At 36.8% G+C, this 26,164-nt stretch overlaps 1 protein-coding gene across 2 annotated transcripts; it reads left to right on the top strand.

Annotated features, from left to right (window-relative positions):
- Positions 1 to 25,041, top strand: LOC110116296 (adenine phosphoribosyltransferase 1). Of its 2 annotated transcripts, XM_020849823.2 has the most exons (7): positions 1 to 141; positions 258 to 407; positions 532 to 642; positions 6,217 to 6,309; positions 17,126 to 17,275; positions 22,586 to 22,644; positions 24,725 to 25,041. In XM_020849823.2, exons 2-7 carry the CDS (start codon positions 329 to 331, stop codon positions 24,773 to 24,775), a joined length of 543 nt encoding a protein of 180 aa, XP_020705482.1. In that variant the 5' UTR covers positions 1 to 141; positions 258 to 328; the 3' UTR covers positions 24,776 to 25,041. The 2 variants fall into 2 exon arrangements, with proteins under 2 accessions (XP_020705482.1, XP_020705481.1); XM_020849822.2 differs by lacking the exon at positions 1 to 141 and having other exon boundaries at positions 148 to 407.
- The last annotated feature ends 1,123 nt before the right edge of the window (positions 25,042 to 26,164 follow it).

The raw sequence follows: 26,164 nt of genomic DNA, 5'->3' as shown, positions 1-26,164 counted from the left end.
CCTCCGCTGGATCTATCGGCTTACGCGCATGAAATAATGTATGCGGTCGTACGCATTGAGATTTTACATTTTCGAAAAGCTCGAGCAGGGGAGAGTGGACTGGCGGGGAAAAAGCACTCGGAACTGAAATGGGTGGCACATGTTGGTCTCCTCGTTGCCATCTTTTCAGAATTTTTTTTTTCTTCTCCATCTCTATTCACACTCCTCTTCCTCTTCATCTTCCTCTTGCTTATCTTCTTCTCCTTCTTCTGCTTTAGATCGCTCGACTTGAGATATTTACTCGGCTCCTGCCTTTCCGTTTGGAAAGTGCTAACCAGTGGTTCCCTGCATGGCGTCCGTGGATGAACAGACTCGGATCAAGAGGATTGCGTCCTCGATCCGCGTCATTCCCGACTTCCCTAAGCCTGGTAATCCATTCTTTTCTCTGTTTGAGTTTATTTTTTTATTTACGGTTGTTGGATTTCTTGAAAAGATGATGGAAGCTGCAAAGCCCTAGATTTTGGTTTTGATATGTGGGCTGGGTTGGCGTAGGTGTTATGTTTCAAGATATCACGACGCTGCTGCTGGATCCCAAAGCGTTTAGGGATACTGTGGAGTTGTTTGTGGAGAGGTACAGGGACATGCGGATCTCTGTTGTGGCTGGTAATGTTGTTAGCCAGATTTTGTTTTTTGATTTGCCCTCTTATTTTCTGATGTGCTTGTTTGTTTGAGATGGTGTACCCTGCTTTCTGGGATTATAGGTTATTTACTAGCATTTGTAAAATTCGAAATGGTGAACAGAGTGTGTTGGTGGGAACCGAACTGAAGATGTCTTTAGTTGGGAGTTGATGAGTTTTTTGAGTTTCATGGTTGAAAATTTCACTATTGCAGTGGTTATCGGTTTATTAATGAATCTTCAAAAATTACTGCATCCTAAATGGTGCCTTTCTCATTTTCTCAGTTATCTTAATGTTATACTTGGTCTAATGTTTAGTTGCTTAAGTTGCTTTTCCAAAGATCAAAGTTTTAATCTCAGTGAAACTTATAGAAGAAAATGTTGATTTTGGAGTGTACAAAGCATCTAATAGATATATTTAGAACTTTAAAAAATAAATTAATTTATCTTTGAAATTTATAAGAAACAAAAATGATGTAACATACTTGTCTTATTAACTCGTTAATTTATTTTCTTTAAGAAAAAACAAAAATAGGAAATAGAAAAATGATCCTAAGTGGGACTTTGGTTTCATATTTGGTTTCTCTGTGTCCTAATTTATTTTTCTTTATTTTAGATCATTTTAATTTTTCTTTTCTTGTATGTCCTCTCATTGTGCTTCATTTTTATACCTGATTGGTTTGAAAGTGATATTTTATTCAAGTATATTAATTCCTTATTTTCTTTTATTTGCATGAAACATTAACAGACATTGAAGCATTTGTGATCCTTATTTTTTGTGTTTTTATTTTCTTCAGGGTGTCAAAATCTTGGTTATTTTCATTTTTATGGTTTCAATTGTTCATCATTAGGTTGTTTCCCTTGGTATTTTCATCTTTCTAGCATTTGTTTTGTCATATCATTTCATAATTTTATTAGAAAATTCATAAAAGAAGTATTGCATGTCAATTATATTTGTATAGGTCAATCAGAAAATTCATTTTTGGGATACTTGAATTAGCTCATTTTTTCTTCTTTTTGCTCCCTCTTTATTTTTATGAGCCTTCAATTCCCACTCTCGCTTGATTGCTCCATGTGATAACCATCATTACCCTCCATCCTTGCCTTTTCCTATTCCACTCTTATCTTTGTGTCCCTTGTTGTCGTAAACCTTCATCCTTTCTCACGTCTTTGTGAACGTTCTTCAACTTAGGTTTGATCTTTTTTCCACCTATGTAGTTAAAAATGGTGACCCAATCATAATCTTTCTTCCCATGTATATTGCGTTTGTTAACCGTCATTCTTACCTACATAATTTGCTCCATCCTACTTCGAAAATTGTTTTTATTTTCATTCATCTATATGTATGCTCATCATTTCCTTCTATTTTTTATGTGGTTCTCTACCATGGATTGATTCCCCAGTAAAACAGTTATTTGGAGCCTACTTTTTATGTGTGAGAGCTCGAGAGTAGTTTTTCTTGATGTAGATTAAATTAGTTTAAACAAAACTTTTGTTGTTGTTGTATTAGAATTTTTTTGGGATATGATGTTTACGTGAAGTGATATGAAAACCTAAGGAAGTGGAAAGCTAGGTCGTGTGCTTCTTGGAAAGCTGGATGGATGACTATGGGATTGGAGTGGAGAGATTGGTGCAGGAGAGAGATCGGTACAGGAGCTTGAGTTCGTTAATGATGCGGATAATTAAGGGGGCGAGGTGGATGGTAGGTTTGCTGACGGGAAATGGAGCTGTGACGGTGGCTGATAGCTGTGTGGTTGAATTTGGTTGAGAGAAGGAAGTGTAGAGGGCTGAGGCGTGAGGTGGAAGAGGGCCTGTTCGTGCCAGTTGTGGTTGGAGGTGATCGGCCAACCTGAGGCGAGCTGGGACTTTTGATCGAGTGAAGGAAATAGAATGGTAATCATGGATTTGGCCGCGAGCTGGGAGGTGGAGATCGAAGCTTTGGTAGAGGGCTGAGGTAGGAGGAGAGCAGGAGAAATGGTTGGGTGTCGTGAGCTACTGTTAGTGGGGAGAGGTGTGAATGAGAGAGTGTCACAACCCAACCTGACCAGGACATGTCCTATCGTGTTGAGTTGTGACAGGAAAATCCCAAGATCTAGTTTTGAAATTATTTTAGATTTTCTGCTAATATTCATTGAAATATATGACGAATTATAGAGCTACTAAATTATCCAAATACTGAAAAACTCATCCATATAGTTTCTTTCATTCATCAAAATAAATATCTACACTACAGTGCATGGCTATAGGCAAGAATTACAGAACTGAAAATTTAACTAGTCATGACTGTACAAAAATTAAAATAACAAAATACCTATGACCTCAGATCAGATCTTGAACAGTTAGTCCACAACCTCTTTACCTTTACCAGATCCTGAAAACCAAAACTAAAACCACAGTGAGCTATAATAGCTCAGCAAGTCACACGAGCCAATCTAAATTTTCAAATGCTCTTTTATTTCAATTATTTTAATACAACACAACAACAACATCAAGCCTTTATCCCACTACACGGGGTCGGCTACATGAATCCTTTTTTTTTCCATTGTGTCCTATTAAAAGTCAAATTCTCATTTAAATCTAATAAAGAAAGGTCATTCCTAATATTTTCTAACCAAGTCTTTTTAGGTCTACCGCTACCTTTCTTAACATAAGTCAAATCTAATACCTCTACTCTCCTAACCGGGTCATCGGAAGGCCGCCATTTTATGTGACCAAACCATCTAAGACGACTCTCTCTAATTTTATCTTCTACTGGAGCTACTCCAACCTTTTCACGTATATGCTCATTTCGTATCCTATCTCTAAGGGTAAAGCCACTCATCCACCTGAGCATCCTCATCTCTGCCACATTTAACTTAGTATTATGTTTCTCTTTTAATGGCCAACATTCGGCACCATAAAGCATTGCAGGCCTCGCTACCATCTTATAGAATTTTCCCTTAAGTTTTAGGGTACATTTCTATCACATAACAAGCCCAATGCATTCCTCCACTTCAACCATCCAACTTGAATTCTGCTGATAATATCTCCATCTATTTCAATTATTTTAATGAAGATTTAAAAACAGATAATTGCAATTTAAATAATTAACTGAACTGAGAATCACAAAACAGAAAAATGTGATAAATATATAGCAAATATTCTATGATTCGGATAACCGCACAGAACAAATGAATTAGATAACAATACAAAATAATTGAATAAATGGAAATTCATATCACAGAGTTGTCCATATCACATTTCCCAGACTCAGACAGAATCTCAAAGGATTTTGACCCCTTATGACTCCCTTTTATTTGTGTTTATAGCACCAGAACATTGTGCTTATAGCACCATAACATATCAGATATCCCGATCTCAGACAAAATCTCAAAAGATTCTGGCCCCTTATAACTCCCAAAAATTCTTTGACACAGATAGAATCTCAAAGCGTTTTGGCCCCTTATAACTCCCAGAAATTTCCTGACACAGACAAAATCTCAAAGGATTATAACCCCCTTATAACTCCCAACAGATATCATTTAATCACATGTGCACATATATCATAACATTATAACAATTACAGAGTAATTGAACATGTATCAAAATATTACCATATTGTACAACGGTAAACAACAGAATGTCCAATGAGGGAAAAATGCACAGTTTCAGAAAATTTTCAGATTACCAGAGATTGTGCAAAACAATGTTTTAAGACTTTTGTTGTACTATTGCACTATTTTTCAATATCCTAAAAATTTTCTATTCATTAAAAACCCCTTCAGATTTCAGAATACCCAGTGAAAAATTTCCATAAAATATTCAGAATGTTTATAATCATAATCTTTATGATATATAAAAGGTTACGCGGTGAAAGTTTTATCGGTGCAAAAATCTCTGTTTTTCGTTAACGGATACAAAATTTTGATCGGAATATTCACCAAAACGTTCACATTTTTTAAAATTGAGATATGCATAATGTGCCTTACCTCGAGTTGAACAACTTTCCCAACTGCGTCGATAGATGATAACGGCCCGAAGTTGCCCAAATACAGATTTCCTCTTCTCTCTCTTTCTCTCTCTCTCTCTCTCTCTCTCTCTCTCTCTCTCTCTCTCTCTCTCTTTTCTCTAAACTGAGCAAATGGCGAATCAAATAATGGGATTAGATATTTTTGATCGTACGGGATGATATTTATGTTTGTACCAGGGCGAACGTCTCTGTTGTGTCCTCGTATGAAGATCGTACAGACGATATTTAATTTCGTACAGGGATGAACGCCTCTGTTTTGTTCTCGTTCAATTCGTCCAAACGATTCGTACAGACGAAATTAAAATTCTAACTGTTCGTCCCAGACGAACTCAGTTCGTATCGGACGAACTTCTCTAAGTTAACTAAAAAAAATCTTGAAAGTTTTAAGGATTTTCACAGAGCATGAGGCTTATATTAGGATTTTTTCTTTTATTTTTTAACATGATAAAGTGTTGCAGTTTCATTCATAGAGACACTTAAGCATGGAATTAAATAGAAGCGTTTAAATGGAGATACGTTGATATGAAGATGGTGGTATAAGATGGAATGAGTTACACGTTTAATTTACACTTTGAATTGTGTCATAAAGGTTTAATTAGTATATAATGAGTATTATTTCATATTTTAATAAATATTAGCTTAATAATTTTATGAATATATTTTGATAATAATATTCATCTCATTATTATATATATAATTATAATTATAATTAATTAATTTTAATATTAACATAATATTAATTTTACACTAATTGCATAATATTTGTTAAACTAAATCATTTATTTTTATGATTTATTTTATTTTATTATTTTCTTGTGATTTATGATTTTTCGCTTGTCTTGCCTCTTATGCCACTATGCCAAGCAAATTTTGCATTTGAATTTGGGTGTCGTCATTTTGTAACTCATGCCAAATTCACACTTTCAATTGTGTAAAGATTTAGATAATATTATAATCAATTTTAGAAATTTTGGCATTTTGGATGCAATGACAAGTCCATTTTGCAATCGGACAGAATTTGAATAATTTCATTACGATCCATACACTCCAATCTTTATTTTGAGCGATATCTTGTCTACCAACAATAATTGATTATTGTCTAATTTGCTTGTGGAGGTCAACAAAATCTACGTGAGGCTTATCTCTTATGCTACTCGCTTTGCTCATCTAAACAGAAAGCTAAATTTACCCTAGCACATCCAGCAGTATCATGCCCAACTTTGAATAACTTAACTCATGCCTAACTTTTATGTCCTTCTATTTTACTCCTAATTCAGTAAGCTAGCTAAATAAAGCTGATTTTTTAATGAGGTTCAAATTGATTTACCAGTAAATTTAGTTTGAAAAAGGAAAAGCTAATAGAGCTTGGTACTAACATGGTATAAAATTGGTTATTTTTTTGACCTTTTGGTTACTCATGCAGCGTACTACTTGTATTACCACATATATGCAAAATTGAAGCATTCTAGCTAATGTAGGAAAACCTTTGTTTTATGCATATGAAGCTATTCCATGAAAATTTGTCCTCATTATGTACTTGTGATGTTGGCAGGTGTTGAAGCTAGAGGGTTTATCTTTGGCCCTCCCATTGCTCTTTCGATTGGAGCAAAATTTGTACCTTTGAGGAAGCCAAAAAAGCTACCAGGTAAATTGTTGTAGTACTTTTTTTTTTAACATCAATGAGGGCTGTTTTGACTAGTTTTACAGAGTGATAACAGAAGACAATTGGTATCCCATTGATTCTTTTAGTTGGCTTGTCTGATGTTTTGTTTAGCGCTTATTGAATTTATTACATATGATGAAACATATCTATAGCATTACCATCTAGAATGTGCCAGGAATATAAAGAAGTAATTTTCAATTTAATACCGGTGTATATAGTCTTTTTTTTGGGCGGATTTGATTAGAATGGAACTAAAAGTACGTTTATAATAGTACACAATTTTTTCTTGGCATGTATTGTGTTGTCTCCATCTTGTGTGCTGGTTGCTACTATGTGTGTGTATATGGAGGGAGGGAGGGTATTGTGACCAAAGTGTTTTTTGTTATAATAGGATTATACAAAAGATCTACATTAGTGCCATGTATTTTTATATTGAATTTTGGAGAGTTTACGAAGAATGTTCAAAATGCAGTGCCTTGTAGATTTTTTTTTAAATAACAGCAATTTTATATTTTTAAATGTTTTTCTATATGACTAGTATTTGAAGCCGTCATGTTTACGAGAGTTATCAATCATAATAGGATTACAACAATGATCAACATTAAGGTCATATCTTTTAATATTGGTTATTAGGATGTTAAAAATGTAGTGCCTTCTTGTTTGTTATTATTATTATTATTATTGTTTTTGTTAATGACATAGCAATTCTGGCCACATTGATGACTTAATGACAGTGGTGAAATTAGATTCACAATCATGGCTTGAGGAGAGCTCCAAGAAGCTCTTGGAGCTTTTGGCCATAGGTGGAGGTCATTAAGATGCATGATATTGAATTAGTGATTGATTGTATATTGTTTCTTAAAAAATAAATACACAAGAATATCAAACATAATATTTTTTTATTGTTAGAACCTAAACATAATAAAAATAAAATATACTAAAAATAAAAATTAAAAAAAGCAACTAATAAAATGATCACAAACAACTTCTAAACTGAATCTTTTGGGGAAATAAGAATGCTAAAGATAAATATAAGACATAAATAGAAATGGTAAGGGAATTATTATGTTAGCATCTATTGCAAGGAAGATAGTTGAAAGATTTTGATAGAAAAAATTAGTGTCAAATGATTGGATAGAGAAAGATATAAACCTAAGGTAATGTGCATTGAAATTATTAAAAATGATTTGTGAAGAATATGTTTAACACATCATATAATTCTTAACAAGAATGGATGAAAAATAAAGATTCACAATTTTGACCCTAAATAGTTGGGGTAAGGCTAATGATGATGGTTGTGGGCTTCAAAAATTTGCACCCCAGCCTCTTTGAGATCCCTTTCTTTTTTGTGTCGTTGAGGAGAGTTTTAACTAGTTTAAGTTCCAGGGTAAATTTTCAGAAGGCGGATTGGGTTTTAGATAAGACACTACCCAGAGATGTCATCCTCATTTTGTGAGGATTTTATGATTTGAGTTATCGTTTCCTATAGGCGCAAGACCCTATAGTTAATTACCCCTCATGATAATGAGAGAAAACTTTCAATTAAGACTAATTGTTGAACATATGCGTAATATCCAACATATAGTAACAACATAATTAGATATTGCAATTCGAAAATTTGTTCACCGCACACTTAAAGCAGATGGTGGGGGGAATGATGGTAAACCCGATCAAGATCGCATGATCCCGTCATCCCGGTCCATCATGGTCCCTAATTAACTCAGTCAAAGGAGGTAGTCGACCTAACCTAACCGAAGGATCTTTATCGGCAGCCGTGGGTTGCTTCGTCCAAGGGTATGTTGTAGATTTAAGGTGAATGTTTGTCTAAGTGGACAAATTTGAGTCCACCTTAGTTAACAAAGGGCTTTGTGCCCTATCAGTTATACCCTATTCATTCATTACTAAAGGGTTTAAAGCCATTTTTAAACATACGGACTCTGGTCGTGGTCGTAATTTAGTTGTATCATTTGGCGACAAAACCACCAGGTTAGAGGGCTCGGTCATAACCATTTATTTGTGGCGTCATTTAGCGACAAAACCACCGGTTAGTAGACAGTTGCCACGTCCTTATTGACAAGAGACAGTTTCAGAATGAATCATAGTGATATTCTCGATTAAACATTAATTGTTTCTGAGCTGTAGTGATTTTTAAATTTATCCACCTCAACAAATTCTTGTAGAGAGTGGATAAAATTTTACTGGAAGTGTTTAGATGATTTATTTCATTTTGAATATTCTGAATTTTTAAAGAGCAATATATTTGAAATTTTTATTTAAACTTGAGCCCCAAACAATAAACTTTGAGATTTAGAGGCATTTCTTTGAAATTTGTATGGACCACTCTAGTTGAGAATTGCATTCAACACTAGCGGTGCCAAAAGTTGACATCCGAAACCCGATCCGGACCCGACCTGGAAAAATCTTGGTTATGTTCAACCTGTTTGTGAAATGGGTTTGGTTCGGGTTCAGATTTTGACCCGTTTGAAAAATGGGTCGTGTTCGGGTTGACCAGACATCCCGAGGTCAGCCTGAATTGACCCGTTTAGTCATCCCGCGCGTTAGGACTCAGTCACTCAGGCATTACGTCAAGACTCGGGTCTTCACGTCAGGAGTCGTAGCATCAGGTAACATCCGCGTCAGGGGTCGTAGCGTCGGGTAGAGTCATCGTCAAGCGTCGGCGGCTCGCCGTCGTTGGTGTAGCCCGCACAGCCGCACTCGCGTCTACGTTAGGTGCCGCAGTCTTGCTCTTGCTATCGCTGTTGTCGTCTGTCCCACACGCCGCACTCGTTGCTACTGTCGATGCTTCTGCTCTGCCAGCCTCGAGGTTCAAACTCGATAGACCCGCTCAGCTCCGCAGCCTCCGCTCTACTCCGCAGCTGTTTGTGGATCGTGTCGTGTCAACCCAATAACTCGCACGGGTCGGGTTCGGGTTGACAATCCTGATCCGTTTGCAAAATCGGGTTGGGTTAGGGTCAACCCGTTTATGGCCGGGTCAAGTCAGGTTCGACCCAAACCGTTGACTTGAATTGACACTCCTATTCAACACGACCATCATCATAATAATTTTGAAATTGCTTTAAATATTTGTATTTTTATGAGTTTGGGATGCATGTAAAATGTTTAGGGTCTTTTCCGGTTGTGATTTTCTGTTAACACGACCATCATCGAAGAATATGAGTAATTTCATTTCATGAATCGAACATTGTCGACTCTGTTTTCTTGCCAACAGAGGATCGGGTTCAACTCCTAATTTTTTTGGAGTTATTGTGTATATATCATAACAGAGGATATTTATTTTAATTTGTGAAATTTATTGTCATAGTCCTTGAAGGCCTAATACAATAACAACAAGCCTTTATCCAACTATATGGGGCCGGCTACATGAATCCTTTGTCTCCATTGTGTCCTGTTAAGAGTCAAATTCTCATCTAAATCTAATAACGAAAGGTCATTTCTGATATTTTCTAACCAAGCATTTTTAGGTCTACCACTACCTTTCTTAACTTAAGTCAAATATAATACATCTACATTCCTAATTAGGTCATCGAAAGGCCGCCTTTTTATGTGACCAAACCATCTTAGGCGGCTCTCTCTAATCTTATCTTCTATAGGAGCTACTCCAACCTTTTCATATATATGCTCATTTAGTATCTTGTCTCTAAGAATATAGGCACACATCCACCTTTGCATCCTCATCTCTGCAACACTTAAACTTAATATTATGCTTCTCTTTTAATGGCCAACATTCTGCACCATAAAGCCTTGCATGTCTCACTACTATCTTATAGATTTTTTTCTTGAGTTTGAAGGGGCCTTTTCTATCACACAATAAGCCCGATGTATTCCTCCGCTTCAACCATCCAACTTGAGTTCTACTAATAATATCCCCATCTATTTCACCATCACATTGAGCAATAGACCCAATATATCTAAAACATGTACTCTTATTAATGATTTGATGACTTGATCACCTAAAGTCACAATCCCCCCATTAGATATATTATTACTAAAATTATACTTAATATATTCAGTTTTAGATCTACTCAAACAAAATCCTTTAGACTCTAAAGTTGAGCTCCATAATTCAATTATGTTTACCTTGACTCCCTCTCTAGCCTTACCAACAAGAAGAATATTATCAGCAAAAAGCATACACCAGGGTGCAACCTCTTGCAAATGTCTAGTGAGAACATCCATGACTAAAACAAAAAAGATATGGGCTTAAGGCCGATCCTTAATGTAATCCAACTGAAATTGGAAAATACTTGGTCAAACCATCTTGTGTTTGAACACAAGTAATAACTCCTGTATACATATCCTTAATGACTTGAATATAAGCATTATTAACTCCTTTTTTATGTAGAACTCTCCATAACACTTCTCTTGGAATTTTATTATATGCTTTCTCTAAATCAATAAAAATCATATGTAGATCCTCCTTATTCTCTCTATGTTTCTCCATCAAACATCTCAATAAATGTATAGCTTCCATAGTAGACCTACCTTGCATGAATACAAATTAATTTTGAGAAACATTAGTGTCACGCCACATCCTATGCTCCATAATTCTCTTTTATAGTTTTGAAGTATGTCACTTTAACTTAATTCTTCTATAATTCGCACAATTTTGTATATAACCTTTATTTTTAAAATAGGAATCAACACATTCATTCTCTACGCATATGACATATTTTTAGTTTTCAAAATAATATTAAAAAGTTTAGTAAGCTAAGAAATTACTTTATCTCCTAAGCATTTTCATGCATCAACACCCGATTCGAAGTGCTCCTTGAGAAGAATGGCTAGCCTCTCGCGACCTTACTTGGCATGGCTTGTGACATGGCGGCTAACTGTGACCGAATGGGCAAGCAGATAATCGACAAGAATGCGTTCGACGCTAGCAATGCCGATATCTAGCACTATCACTACAGGAAAATCACTCATTATCGGCGGTTACTAGTAGTTTTCTGGCGGTTTAGTAAAACACCGGTAGCTTGCCGGCGGTTCAAAAATTGCCGGTAAAAACCGCGCCGAAAACCTTTTCCGACGGTGTTTTTTCGGCAATTTTTTTCACTGGCGATTTTTCGGCGGTTCATACCGCCGGTTATGTTTCGACGATCAAAGCACTGGTGACCGCCGGTTTTGTTACTGGCGGCATACCGGCCGTTCCACCGCCGGTATAATTATCATCGTTATTACATCGTAGATCGCCGGTACGCCGCAAATGATTGTACTAGCGGTTAAAATCGAAGGAAATGCCGGCGGTCAGACCGCCGGCGTGTCGCCGGTGTACCGCCGGACACCGTCGGTATACCGCCGATATTTACCAACGGTTGTAGTTGTTTTCCGACGGCTTTAATTAGCTGTCTGGTATCGAAGTTTCCGGCGGCCAAACCGCCACTATAGTCAATTACAACAATTATCACAAATATATTCATTAAAACAAATCAATAAGTGAAACCAAATAAGTTCATAACTAAGTTCATAAGTTTAACCAAATAAGTTCATAACTAAGTTAAATAAGTGAAACCAAATAAGTTCATTATAAGTTCATCGAGTAAAAAAGAGTACTAATCCAACTCTGTATAATCGCTGTCTGGTGGCTGCTCTTGCTCTTTTTTCTTTTGATTTTCATCTTTGTAGGATCGCAGCTCTGTCTGCATCTCATTTTGAACATTTCTTATCTCTTCTATCTCTCTCGTCAGCGTTGCAACCCTCTAGCTTACACTTTATTCAGCTATACTAGTATCATAAAATACTGAGGTGGATGAACTGTCGTCATAAGCATAGCCTTGCGAACCCAAGCCATATACCCTCCCCCTCTGCCTTCCTCTAATAACATCTGACCATGTATGATACTAAAAAATCTTGGTCGATCTTGAAGATGATCCCTCACCAGTGAACAAACGACTTTACTGAGTTCGTACAAAATCATACTGCAAGAATAAATCCATAAAATATATTGATATTAAAATGATTTTTATTATAATAAATTTATATTCCCAAACTCCAAAATATTATACTCACATGAGCATTTTTAGCCTTTTCATTTACCTAATGATGGTCAGCTTGATGTTGGTGAGTTCTCGTATGCAACTCGAACAGTGTTGACTCCCGAGCAAGAAACTCTTTCTAAAAATATAAGATATATTTATTATAACATAAATATGTTTAATAAACTAATTTAAAGCTAGTCGCCGGTCTATGTTCCGTATGAGGAACAGATCCACCAGTATGAAGAGAGTTTCATAAACCCCCACAGTCAGATGCTTAGTTCTGCTTATTTTGCTTTTTTTTTTTTTGAACTCAGGGTCTCCCAAGCTCTACTCAAATCTTCCCATACGCCCTCTCCAATCCATATTGGACGCTGTCCGGACTTTCTAATGTCCGTAAACATGTTCCTAAGACAGGTCGCTCCTCTCCTCTCAAAATTTGTTATGATTCTCGTGTTATGCTCAGACAACCATCTAAATTCTTTATGTAAAAAAATATAGGCATAACAAAAAATATTAATACAAATTAAATCAAATATTTGAATTCATGCTAAATAAGTATACCTGAAATTCTCCAAACCATATATCCCTAATTTCCTTTGGGATCTTCCATGATAAGTAAGGAGCATCATATTTGTTCTTTATAATATTTCGAATCTTGTAAGTAGGTGACCTTGAAGGATTGAAGCTGCATGTTAATTTTTTTGTCAATAATATATAATATATCAAAATACAATAAACTTAACAACATAAACTGAACTTTCTTATCCCCTTCAAGCTCAATGTATTGATGCTTATCTGCTGCAGCTGCATGATCCCCAGCACCAACTTCTGCTGGTCTAGACGGTCCACCGTGTTCTGGCTGCACCGGATATGGATAATAATATGGGTGGGGGTAAGGAGGGTAAGGGACAGTGGATGGACTTGCAGCTTGTGATGATGGTGGGGGATAATATGGATAGAATGGAGCAGCATGTGCCTGATTTAGAGAGGGAAAGCATTGTAGGTCTCATAACCATCTTATATGATATTTATTGATTTAGAGAAAACATATGCTAAAGTTTCAAGAGAAGTGCTATGGAGAGTTCTCGAAAAGAAAGGAGTTAATAATGCTTATGTTGGGAAGCATAATACTAAGTTAAGTGTTGCAGAGATGAGGATGCTTAGGTCTATCTCTACCTTTCTTAACATAAGTCAAATTTAATACCTCTACTTTCCTAATCGGGTCATCTGAAGGTTGTCATTTTATATGACCAAACCATCTAAGGCGACACTCTTTAATCTCATCATCCACTGGAGGCACTCCAACATTTTTACATATATGCTCATTTCGTATCCCATCTCCAAGGGTAAAGCCACTCATCCACCTGAGCACCCTCATCTCTGCAATACTTAACTTAGTATTATGCTTCTCTTTTAATGACCAACATTCAACTCCATAAAGCATTGCAGATCTCACCACCATCTTGTAGAATTTTCCGTTAAGTTTGAGGGGGACTTTTCTAGCACACAACAAGCCCGATTCATTCCTCCATTTCAACCATCCAACTTGAATACCGCTGATAATATCCCCTTCTATTTGACCATCACTCTGAACAATAGATCCAAGATATCTAAAATGTGTACTTTTATTAATGACTTGATTGCCCAAAGTCACAAACCCCTCACTAGGTCTATTTCTGCTAAAATTACATTTCATATATTTAGTTTTAGATCTACTCAAGCCAAAATCTTTAGACTCTATGGTTGACCTCCATAATTCAAGTTTACCATCAACTCACTCTCTAGTCTCATCAACAAGAAGAATATCATTAGTAAAAAGCATTCAATAAGGTACATCCTCTCGCAAATGTCTAGTGAGAACATCCATGACTAAAGCAAAAATATATTGGCTTAAGGCTGATCCTTGATGTAATCTAACCGAAATAGCAAAAACAACTTCAAAATTAAAAAAAATAAAAATAAAAACTCAAACCTCGGAGGCCGGTTTCGCGCACGAGCGGGGAGAGATCTTCAGCCTTGCAGTGGGGGCGATATCTTCGTTTGGAGGACCTCGTCGGCGGCCGGAGGGCACGTCTCGATCGCGAGAGGGCAGAGGAGACGGGGGCGAGCGTCGCGCAGGAGAGAGAGGAGCAGGCGATGAAATGAAATGGAAGGCTTGGGATGGATAATTCTAGGGCATTTTCCAGCGGCTTTCCGGCGGTTTAGACCGCCATAAATAATTTAACACCGACGGTCCATGCTGCCAGTAATGCGCTGGTAAGATTTAATGTCGGCAGGTTAACCGGCGGTTTCTGGACCACCGCTGGTTCCGGCGGCTTAAATTTACCTAATCACCGGTTAGACCGCCGGTAAAAACCGGCAGTCACACCGCCGGTTAAGCAGTCGTTATTACCGGCGGTTGGAGAACCGTCGGTCCAGATTGCCGGTAATTGATGAATTTCATTTAGTGTATATGGATCAGTTCCTTGAGGCCTACCCCGGACAAGGCTTCGAATGGGCGCATGTCCTTCACGCAGAAGCTTGCCACAACTGCCGTCATCTTGGCTTTCACCTTCATTGTGGGCGCACGCTTCTTGCGCCGACCTCAGATGATGGCACGACGCATTTGTGCAAACCCATCATCTTGGTTCTTGTGGTCTTCCTGCGCGTGAACGTCTTCTTGCACTTGCATGCAGCTAGCTCCAGTAAGATAGAAGTGGTACCGTTGCGGTGGCAGATGGTGCCAAACCTGGTCCAGACATCCGACCACCCCGTGACATTGTTGGTGATGTAGAATTCGGCATCTTCCTTGTTACTCTTGAGCTCGCGTTCGATCACCTCCTGAGTAGGCAATTTCATTGTCATTCGTCCTGCTTGCTTGCGCGAAATGAATGCTGATGTTTTGTTTAGAATACAAAAGTACTGGAGTCACACAATTCAAGAATGCATTCATCATGTCTTCGTCTTCAAGTCTAGTTATTAATTCTTTTAAAATATTGAATAGCCTTTATATATTTTCCAATTTTCAAGCAAGTTTATTAATTCTTTTAGAATAATGAATAACCCTTGTGTATTTTCCAATTTTCATGCTTTTTTAACACAGTTGATTTATCCTTTCATGTTGAGCACCCACCCATAAGTCTATGGGCATACCCATACCCACCACCCATACCCAATACGTGGGTGAGTGTGGGTATGGGTGCCCAATGAAGGGCTCTGGTTTGTAAGTTTTTACTTTCTTGAGTTACACTATTTAAATGCATTAATTAGTTTTTTTAATGCTATGTCCATCACAATGAATAATGAAATTGTTTTCAATAATCTAACTTTCAATGCTGTTTAGAGATATGTGAATTAGAAAATCAATTTGGAAGAGATTTAGGGTTATTTGGTTGGTTGAAAACGAAATGCAGTGTGAAAAAAATATGTTGATGTTGTTTGGATGTATGTGAAATAATGCAGGTGAATATTTTTTCTTCTTTTGAAGTAAATGAATGTGGTGTAATGTCCAATGATGGTGGTGGTAGTTGCGGGCGGTGATGGGTGGCTGCGACAGTGGTGGCGACATGCGGCATGTGGGTGGTGATGGCCTGCGGCTAGGGCTACAAACGAACCGAGCCGAGCCGAGTATGTGAGTGTTCATGTTTGTGTTCATTTAATATCAACTGGTTCATGTTTGTTCGAGCTTTATTGTTTGTGTTCATGTTTGGTTCATTTAAATTAATGAGTGTTCATGTTCGTTTGTTTAATGTTTGTCGATCTTGTTCGCGAACATATTTAACGAATTTTTTCTAACTATCAAGCAAACACGTTCATGAACATATCTATGAACAAACACATTTATAATAAAAGCAATTGTCTATGTAACAAAGGCAATGATTAATTATTCATATTTATTAATTATATAGTCAAATATTAATTATTTGTATCGACTTATTCACGAGTTCAAAATTGAACATGAATCGAGCTTTTATCGAGCTTCTTATCGAGCTTAATGTCGAGCTTGTTCATGAACTTCAAATGATGTTGTTTGCGAACATAAATGAGCCGAACACATTAGCGTTCTAGTTTGTTTATTTAAGAATCGAGTATTTAAAATATTGTTCAGGTTTGTTTGTTTAGTTAATTAAACGATCACAAACGAGCTTTAATCAAACCAAACAACGAGTAGCTCGTTGAACGTTTGGTTCGCTTGCAGCCCTACCTGCGGCTATGAGCAACAACAGGTTGCTACGGGTGATGATAAGAGAGCTTGCTTACGGTGGAAATGGCATTCGCTCAAAACTGGTTGACTTTATTTTTCCTCAAAAATAAACTAGCATTTCTTTTGCTTAACTCTTCATTCCTTTTTCATCTAGCCAAAAACCAATATTTTTAAACCCATGTAAAAGGATTATTTTACACTCACTTTACTTCAAACTAAACAGCCTCTTAAGCATGCAAGGCTACTGAAGTATCCCAATTTGGTTGAAAGTTGTTTGCAAACTTAGTCAATAAGCATGACCTTATCCCAACGATATTGACATTTTACCAGAGGCGTGAGTCTCACATTTAATTTATGTGATTAGGCAAATTAGTTCTTTCGAGATATCACATTCATATTATCAGTTTATAAAAAGCTCTTGCAACAATATCATATTAAATTATTTGAATTTAACACTTTAAATCATGCCAAGGCACCATTGACTTGTAACATTTAAGTTCTTCATTGCAAGTGTTATTGTACTATTTGGGCATGCACTGTGATTTAGTCACATCTATCAAGGCGCTTCGTTCATACTTCTACTTTGGTATGCATGTTGATCAAATGTTTATTTTCTCAGGTGAAGTAATTTCAGAAGAATATTCTCTAGAATATGGTACAGATACAATGGAGATGCATGTTGGTGCTGTCCAATTTAATGATCGTGTCCTTGTTATTGATGACCTTATTGCAACTGGAGGGACCTTATGTGCCGCAATCAAGCTAATTGGTACTTCATTTGCTTAGTTTTTGGCACAGATTGGTCAACTTCTATTCAGATTAGAATTTATTGGAAAAAAATGCATGGTTTGGAACTTGAAATTTTATGGGAGCTTGTTTTCATAACTTAGATTTATTCATGTCATATAAATGAATTAAGGATATATTTATGCCATGCGGATCAAATCTCCTAATTGTTTCTAGTCCACAAATATTTGCTGTCGTAATGGGAAACATATAGATGGATGTTTACTGTTTATGGCTATTTTAAGAATTCTTGTTCGTTTATTTGAGCTAGCTCTGCAACCAGTGAAGCACATTTGCTTGCATCTATAATTATATATATATATATTAAAAAAAAATAATGTGTTGAAGCGAAAATATATTTTAAAACAAAGTACATAAAAACATATAGAAGAGTTTTTTTTTTCTTTTATAATTTATGCAATATAAACCAAAAGCAAGAAATTAAAATTGGAGGAAAAGTAAACAATGCAAACCAATATTTTTATAGTAGTTCGATCATCAAACCTACATCCACACTTCATTGTCTTTCGTGGGAATTTCAGTATGTAGAAAACTTCTTTAGCACTCAGCCAGGCAGAGAAGCCATTGTCCCTTACCAGGTGTAGAATGACCTTTACACGACTCATCTATCCCAGAACAGTCTCCATCCTAAAGATGCCAACCCCTCTTGCTCTCGCAATGATGGAGATGCAACTTCCTCGCAATGGTGGAAATGCTGCTCTATTAGCCTTTCCCAGCTAGTACCAAGACTTCTTGATGAGGACATCGAAGATCAACGGCTACGATCGTGTCTATTTATTTTGATGTATTTTATTTGTTATTTGTACTTTTCCATTTCTACCCTCACTTGAGGGCTTTGTTTTATGTTTGCCCTAGGGGCAATTATGTCTTTTTTTTTCCTTCATGTATTTGGCTATTTAAGCCCTCCCCTTCCACTTGGAAAGGGATGATAAATTATTGATAATGAAATTTTATGTTCTTGTTGATCTCTTAGTGAGTTCATGTTGATCTCTTAGTGAGTTCATGAGAGGAGAAGCATGAGGAGGGTAACTTGCAATACCCGTCAATCTTTGGAAGAGTCCGAGGTTCGCGGTTCTTACGATCTCTTTGTGAGTTCGTTAGTTATCTCTATCTTTCTCATATATTCTTGTTCATCTCCTTTCTCCCCTCTTCATCCACCCAAGTCTTCCCCTAGCTCCACCTCCCCAAGCCGACGACTATCACCCACCCGATCGCCGGCCTAACCCATCCCTCTCCACAGTTTTCTCCCCCCCTGCTCCAGCCCGGCACCTCCCTTAGCCTCCCCAGCCTCCACGGCTGGCCACCTGCCCAGCTTCACCCGCCGGCCATCCCTTAGGCCGACGCCCACCAACCCCCACTGTCCCCTCTCTTCCTCCTTGGAATAAAGAAATTTCCTAATTAGGAGAGGCTCACAATTAATGATAATTCAAATTCAAAATTTGAATTTGAATTAGCATTAATTACTCCGTAAAATCATCCCTCCAATTAAGCCAATAACCATTAATTTAAATCTGAAATTTAATTTCAGATTTAAATCAATTAATCACTTAATGCTCCCAATTAATGACAATTCAAATTCAAAATTTGAATTTGAATTAGCATTAATTACTCCGTAAAATCGTCCCTCCAATTAAGCCAATAACCATTAATTTAAATCTGAAATTTAATTTCAGATTTAAATCAATTAATCACTTAATGCTCCCAATTAATGACAATTCAAATTCAAAATTTGAATTTGAATTAGCATTAATTACTCCTTAATTTCCTCTCCCCATCTCTCTCCTTTTTTAATTGCCACTCTAATGGTAATTAACTCTCCCTCCCTCACTTCCGCATGCTGTCCCTTCCTTTTCCAGCAACTTTCCTCGCTGTCCTGCCTCCCGGAAAGCCACAAGTTGCTGCCCAAAGTGTCCAGCAGCACCACGAGCAAGCCAAATCCTTGCTGACCCTGATTGGGTGCTGTCCAGGGTCTGTCCAAGACCAAAAACTGCTGCTGTCCAGGAATTTGAAGATAGGAATTTGCTGTCCAGACAATCCCGATTGCTGTCCAGCATTCTGGGAAGTCAAAACTGATGTCAAATCCCTCATAGTGGTTATCCAGTCACCCCTAGTCTGTCCAGCAAGCCCAGCAGTTTCCTGCTGTTATCTCGACATCCAGAAGACCTCCAATCGCCAACCAGAAGGTTCCTAAGCCTTGAAAGTTGCTGCCCACTCTCTCAAGCACCTAAACGATCACCTCGGGACCTTTCGAATCAACCTTCCCTTGGGTCCCCGATCTTTTATCTTCGTAGTGACTCTCAATGTGGTCTAGTAAATTCATGACGATCATGTTAATGCTTCTCCCTAAAACCTAGTAATTAGAAGAGTTGTGTGAGGGATCTTTCATAGACTAATCTTATTGTTAGTATTGGAATTACTGTTGGAAAATCCATGTATGCCAAAGTAAGATTATTTGACTATTTAATGATCTCTACCTCTATGCATGTGAGATAACCTAAGCTAGGTACCACTTTAATATTTATTTTATCGTTCAATTCCGCATAAGATCTTGCTTATTATTGCCTCTAAATCTAAACGTGCAAACTTCATTAAGAAAATCATTTTCGCATGGGATTGTTTCACATCATCTTTGGTATCAGAGCCAGGTTAGCATGCTTTACATGTGCTAGATGCATCCTAGGGGTCTAATTTGAATTGTCCTTAGTCATTTGCATGCATAACATCTTTTAGGTAGTTTTAATTTCTGTTTCCCTTGTGCTGTCCCGAAAATTCTGCAGTAATTTCTTCATGATACATAAGCATATTTCATTGTTAAGTGCTGCCCTCATCACCATAACACCCATAATAGTCTAGGCCACTTAGACAATTGAATTAACTTGCTGTCCACTAAATTCCTGCACTATTTAGTGACATTGAACTTGTGATAACTTGCTGCCCACACCCTAGAGTCCATCTAAATTGCTTAGATAACGTCGTCCATCACTTTAGTTAGGTTTGCTTGTCCTGTTCTCCCAACTGCTGTAGTTTGCTGTCCACACAAAATTCTGCAGTGTTTGGTAGCATTTAAGTGAGTCTAACCTTGGATTAGGGTGCTGCCCAAGCCTTAGCCTCCTCCCTAAACACCTAGTGACCTAAACCCTTCTTGAAGCTTGCTGTCCAGTATTTTTTCTGCACCTTATAGCAAGTCGAAATGGTGTTTTCCCTTTGAAGAGAGTGGTACCTTGCACCCAATCGTCATTAGGTTTCACTTGACACTTACCCATGGACCCGATAAGACTCCAAAAGAGTTTAGATGACATCGTTAACCTAGTGGGCAACATGACTAGAATTATGACGGAGAAACCCGTTGACTATCCCCACTCTAATTACATGCCCCACTCAGCTTATCACCCGAGACCTGAGCCTAAGCCTCCACGACCTCACTTAGAGTCACCTTATCGTCTGCCTACCTTTGATGGTTCTTTGGACGCTTACTACTTTAGGGAATGGGTTAGACAACTAGAAGACTATTTTGAATCATGTCATATCCCTGAGTCCCACCAGGTTAGCATCGCTAAGTCTCACTTTAAAGGTCGGGCTCTTCAATTTTGAATGAAATTGGAAGATCATAAAGAGTCTCGCGGTGAGTACCTTAATTGGAAAGAAGTTAGACGGAAACTTAATTTGAAATACCGACCCTCTACTACTGACCGTCATCTAGAGCATCACCCTATCTCTTTTGTTGGGACAACCCGTGGACCTTACTGTGGTTAAGACATCCCACCCATTAGTAACATCCGGGTTGCTGCCCCACCCTTTAGATCTTCACTATACTAAATGGCCGACCCTCTACTGGGTCTTCTGTTGGACAAATCTCTTATGAATCCCCACGTGGACTAACTTCTGGCCAGCTCAATCAACCTTTAGACTCCCCGGTCTTTGATCCTACAAGTGTTATTTTAATAAAGGACAGACGCAGATTGACAAGACTCCCATGTAAATCCCCTCACATATGCCTTGAACATCCTCAATGATTCTCTCAAGCTCACCCTCACTCCTAAGAATTTGCTCAAGTTTTTCCCATGTAAGAGACTCACTTTCACTTCCCAAGATCTCTCTCATAGAAACCCACGTTGAGAATCTCTCCAAAACTCTTGCTAAAAAGAATTAAGTTGGGTTATTTAAATGAAACCTAATTTTCAATTTTTAATGTTATGATCGTATAGTATGATACTAGATCCATACCATCCAATTAGTTAAACACATGTTCTGAGTTATGTTAGATTAGACTGTATGATTATGGGTCATATAGTAAGATCAACAATATTGAATCAGTGATCATCCAGTGAAGGTTTGTTTAAATCGTACTTTATAATATATATCGTGTAGTAAGATTGTCAATCAAATTTTATCTTGATTTGATTCCTTGATCAATGGTTCAAATTAGGCAACATTCATTAATAATCGTACATTATGAAATCTTTTGTGCAATTCGATTGGATCAAATTTTAAATTTTAAATTTGCCTAATTTTGGTAACTCAGATCTAACAACGGGTTTTATCCAAATAATTGATCATACTATACGATCATATGTCATATAGTAGGATTAGTTATGATTTTAATTAATTTAATACTTTACTCACTGCTGCACTTTTTTTAGTTCTTTTTCTGGCTTGGTTCCATGTATATATTATACCTGAAATATTATTAGAACACTAAAGAAAAAACATATATATAATATGGATAATAGTAAATGATCAAATTAATAATTTTTGTGATCATCAAAATAAAATTTTGGGCTCACAGATTTCAACAGACAACTTTGGATTTCCATATCTTCCTTGTTTTCATTTTCTTAAATATTTGATTGCCATGAGCAAATAATGTTTGTTTATTACGTTCAAGCATGGCTCTTCTTTAGCTTGGAGAATAAAAAAAAATGTAGTTGATATATTTTTTATATAAATGTAGTTGATATTATTTTGTTAATTAATTTGATATTTTATTTTATTTTATTTTATTTATTTAATATTATTTTGCATGATACTTTTTACCAACTAGATCCATTTATCAAAACACAAAATGTAAATTTATCTGTAATTTTACCCAACATTCAATTTTACGTAACATGAGGTAACATTGCTCCTTCTACTGCACCTCATGAACAAATGAACAGCAGAATAATTTTTTCTAATTCTTGTGGAGGATTAAATATGATCATAATCGATATTTGAGTATTTTTTTTCTCATTGTATAATATATTTATTTTTCGAACAATTGTTTTCTTTTCAGAACGTGCAGGAGCAGAGGTGATTGAGTGTGCTTGTGTTATTGAGCTGCCAGAATTAAAGGTATGCGTCAGATTAAAAAAAGTTTTCTTTAACTTTTCGAGCACATATTCTATTGGAGAGTGAGAAATTGCAAACTCGCTGCATTTTTGTGCAAATTTAAGAAAGCTTATGCTGGGAGTGGTCTTCAAAATGGTATTAGGAATGTCTCAGCCAGGTTCAGCCAAGAATTTTTAAATTTTCTATTTTTAATGGGAGCTACTTTCCGCTTATCTGAATTGGGGTTTTGACTGAGCTCAAGGTTGGTTTCAGACCAATATAACATTGTAGGGAATGAAGTGGCTATTAGAAACTAGATGATTATGTTGTTTCCTAGGCTAAACTATCTGACGACCATTGTCTTGGTTTGAAGGGTAAAATCTTATTAAACTTGGTTGTTTAGTAATTTTTTTGTGTTTTAAGTTCATTGATACTGATCTGGCTGGCTTCATGTAAGTGATTAAAATCTTGTTAAGTAAACTTGAGATCCTCTCTTTAGTTTTTGTTTTTTGTAAAATTTCTAGTAGGTATCAATTACGCATACCTTTATGATTTAACAATTGTCATAGCTCTTTTATATACTAGGAATCTTTGATTAAATTGCTAACTGGTGCATTATTCTTTAAATTAATTGCAACATGTGAGACTTCACAATTCATTTGAGAGCACTTCTACTTCGACCAGACTACGACCACGTTATTGAAGAAGAAAACATTTGTTTTAGAGTATTCTTTGTTAGTGTGGTTTTAGGCAGCTTAAGTGTGCAGGGAAGGCGAGGTGTCATGATTAAGATGTTAATAGGTGTGTAATTTCGATCAAGGCACAAGGCCTTGAAGCTAGTGTCTTACCATGATTAGGGGGTGGGTAACTATGGGTGTTATTAAGTAAAAATGATAGATGGTTTTTTTATGATGGCAAATTGATATAGAGTAACGGAAAAAGGGCAAGAGTTGGAGATATAATGATGAGTAATACGAAACAAGTTTGGACATCCATAACTAATAGTTTTAAGTTTTAGGTCCTAGTAGTAAATCTTAAGGATAAAGAGGTTGATCTTAGGAAGACAGATGAGATGGACTCGAAATACATTTTGTGGAGGAGTGAGTATAGATAATGATGGATAGATTGTAGCATTTTTCTGTAAGCAATTCATATTATGTTTTAACTTTAACTATAAAATTTGAATAAATACATCTATGTTTTCTTTAAGATAATTTGGGATGTGTTGGCATATGTAATGCATAGAAACTTGTAAAATTTTGCCTAACCTATTTTGATTTGATAATTTTCATTTTATAGTCAGTTTTGCTTATAATTGATGTTGATTTTTAAGTGCATTAGTTATTTTACTTTTTTTTTTCATGTCATCTTAATTCTCTCATTGAGCTTAGGTCTTGAGTATGGAATTATTATACGTTAGAAAATCTGAGATGATAGAGAGAATTTATTATCTTAGTTTTAAATTATTATCTTAGTTTTAAATGAAGATTTTATCATATTTAGAAAAAGTAATGCAATACAGCTTTTTTTTGTGTGGAAATCCTAAAAGGAAAATATTATGGGGAGCGAGCGCGGAATTCTCTATGGATTAAGACATTCTCATTGGTTTATTTAAATATCCAAAATGTGGAGAATAAAATTCTATTTATAGCCTGCGGAGGCTGTGTGCACAGATTTCAGCAATTTCGACATCATTAAAATCATTATGACAATAGGATTAATTTGACTTAGGTTTCATTTGGGACGGCTTTTGTGTGCACACATTTCAGCAATTTCGACATCATTAAAATCATTATGACAACAGGATTCGTTTGACTTAGGTTTCATTTGGGACGACTTTCTTGCTGCTTCTTTAAGCTGCTTTAAGAAGCGATAAGAAAGCTGTCCCAAACGAGGCCTTAGGTTTGCAAAGTTAAGAGTCTTGCGTAGTCCTTGGAACAAATTGCGCATGTTTGGCTTGTCTCTTGTCGCGCCCGTACTGTTCCAGACTTCTCAAGTAGTTGGAACTGTAATTTGCAGTGAATACAATCCTACAGAACTTTCATATGTATTCCTTCTGCCCCATTCAATCGTTGTTGTAATTTACGAGCATTTTATGATGCAGGGTCGAGAAAGACTGGGAGACAGGCCGCTTTTTGTCCTCGTGAAAGGTTGAAAGGCGCCTAAATTGCCAAAGTTTTATCTGACTGTAACGTGGCAATTTTCAGCTGTGGATTCTGAAGGGTACCAACTGACAGCTAGTACTAAAACGATATTGTTATTCTATCATTTTGGACATCTTTATATTAAGTATTTTCTGCTTAATAGAACAAAAATTGTTAAATTAGTAGCTGTTTTTCTTTGTGCACCGGTTGATCAACTCATGAATTAATTATGAAGCCTTGAGTTAGGGAATGCAAAATCATTTGGATAGATTGCTGAGATTTTGTTGATTGAGGATGGAAAAGACTTTAGGATTTTTCTGTCTAAAAGAGTCTGTATTGAGATGAGATAGAAACGAAGAACTTCTGGGGATAAAATTTGGTCAGGAGCAGAACTTTTTTGGTTACAACTGTGTGAAACTTAACTTTTGTTATTAGTAATTAGTAAAATATGAAAGTTATGAGTGAACACCAATCGATAAAAATGCAGAATATATGAATAAAATTTTCAGAATAATTTAAAACCCAGATTGCGATAATATATCATTTTATTGCACTTGATATTCCTTCTATAAACTAGGGGTGTTAAAATTTGACTCGACCCAAAACACGACTTAGGTCCGACTTGAAAAATTTCAGTTTCAGATCATCATGTTTGTCATATGGATTCGGTTTGGGTTTGAGATTTTGACTTGTTTATAAAATCGGGTTGGATTTGAGTTGACCTAAAAATTTGAAATTAACTTGGGTTGACCCACCTTATGTTCGGACCTAGCACAAGTGCATAGCCCCACTCCATGCATTGCTTTTGGTTTGCCTCGTGTTTGGAGTATGGACCTTCATTGTTGATGACTTCACCGCACTCAGGTGTGCGTAGCACAGCGTGCCTAGCCCCGCACCATGCAGGAGTGCATCTCGCTCGACATAGGCGCACAAACCTGCACCGTGCTGGCTCGCTTGTTTAGCCTCGTGTACGCCATTCGAGCTCAGACCTACTCGCTGCTTAGCAGCTCGTGTTCGGGCCTTCATTGCGCTCACTCGTTTGCCTCATGTACACAGTCTCCTTTCAGGTCACAGACAGCATAGCGCGATCACACTCCACAATGAGCCAACCACGTCCGGGTTTGTGGGTCTGGCGGGTTAACCTGATAACACGGCGGTTTGGGTTTCTGACCCATTTATAAAATTGGTTTAGGTCAACTCATTTAAACCCAACTCAACTTTGACATTGACCGGAATCCGATCGGAAAACCCATCTTGACACCCTTGCTATAAACAATAGAGCATTCGTGTATGTGCAAGGTAAAAAGTTCAATAGGCAAATGTAAGAATCAACATTGTTGAATATTTTTTGGGCATGTTTGGGGCAGTTTTTGATCATTAGTTTTTCTCTCTTTTTAAAA

The sequence above is a fragment of the Dendrobium catenatum genome, unplaced genomic scaffold, assembly GCF_001605985.2.
Source record: "Dendrobium catenatum unplaced genomic scaffold, ASM160598v2 fragScaff_scaffold_601, whole genome shotgun sequence".
NCBI classification, from domain to species: Eukaryota; Viridiplantae; Streptophyta; class Magnoliopsida; order Asparagales; family Orchidaceae; genus Dendrobium; species Dendrobium catenatum.
Note: the sequence above shows the minus strand (reverse complement) of the source record. Positions and strands in the feature narration are given on the sequence as shown.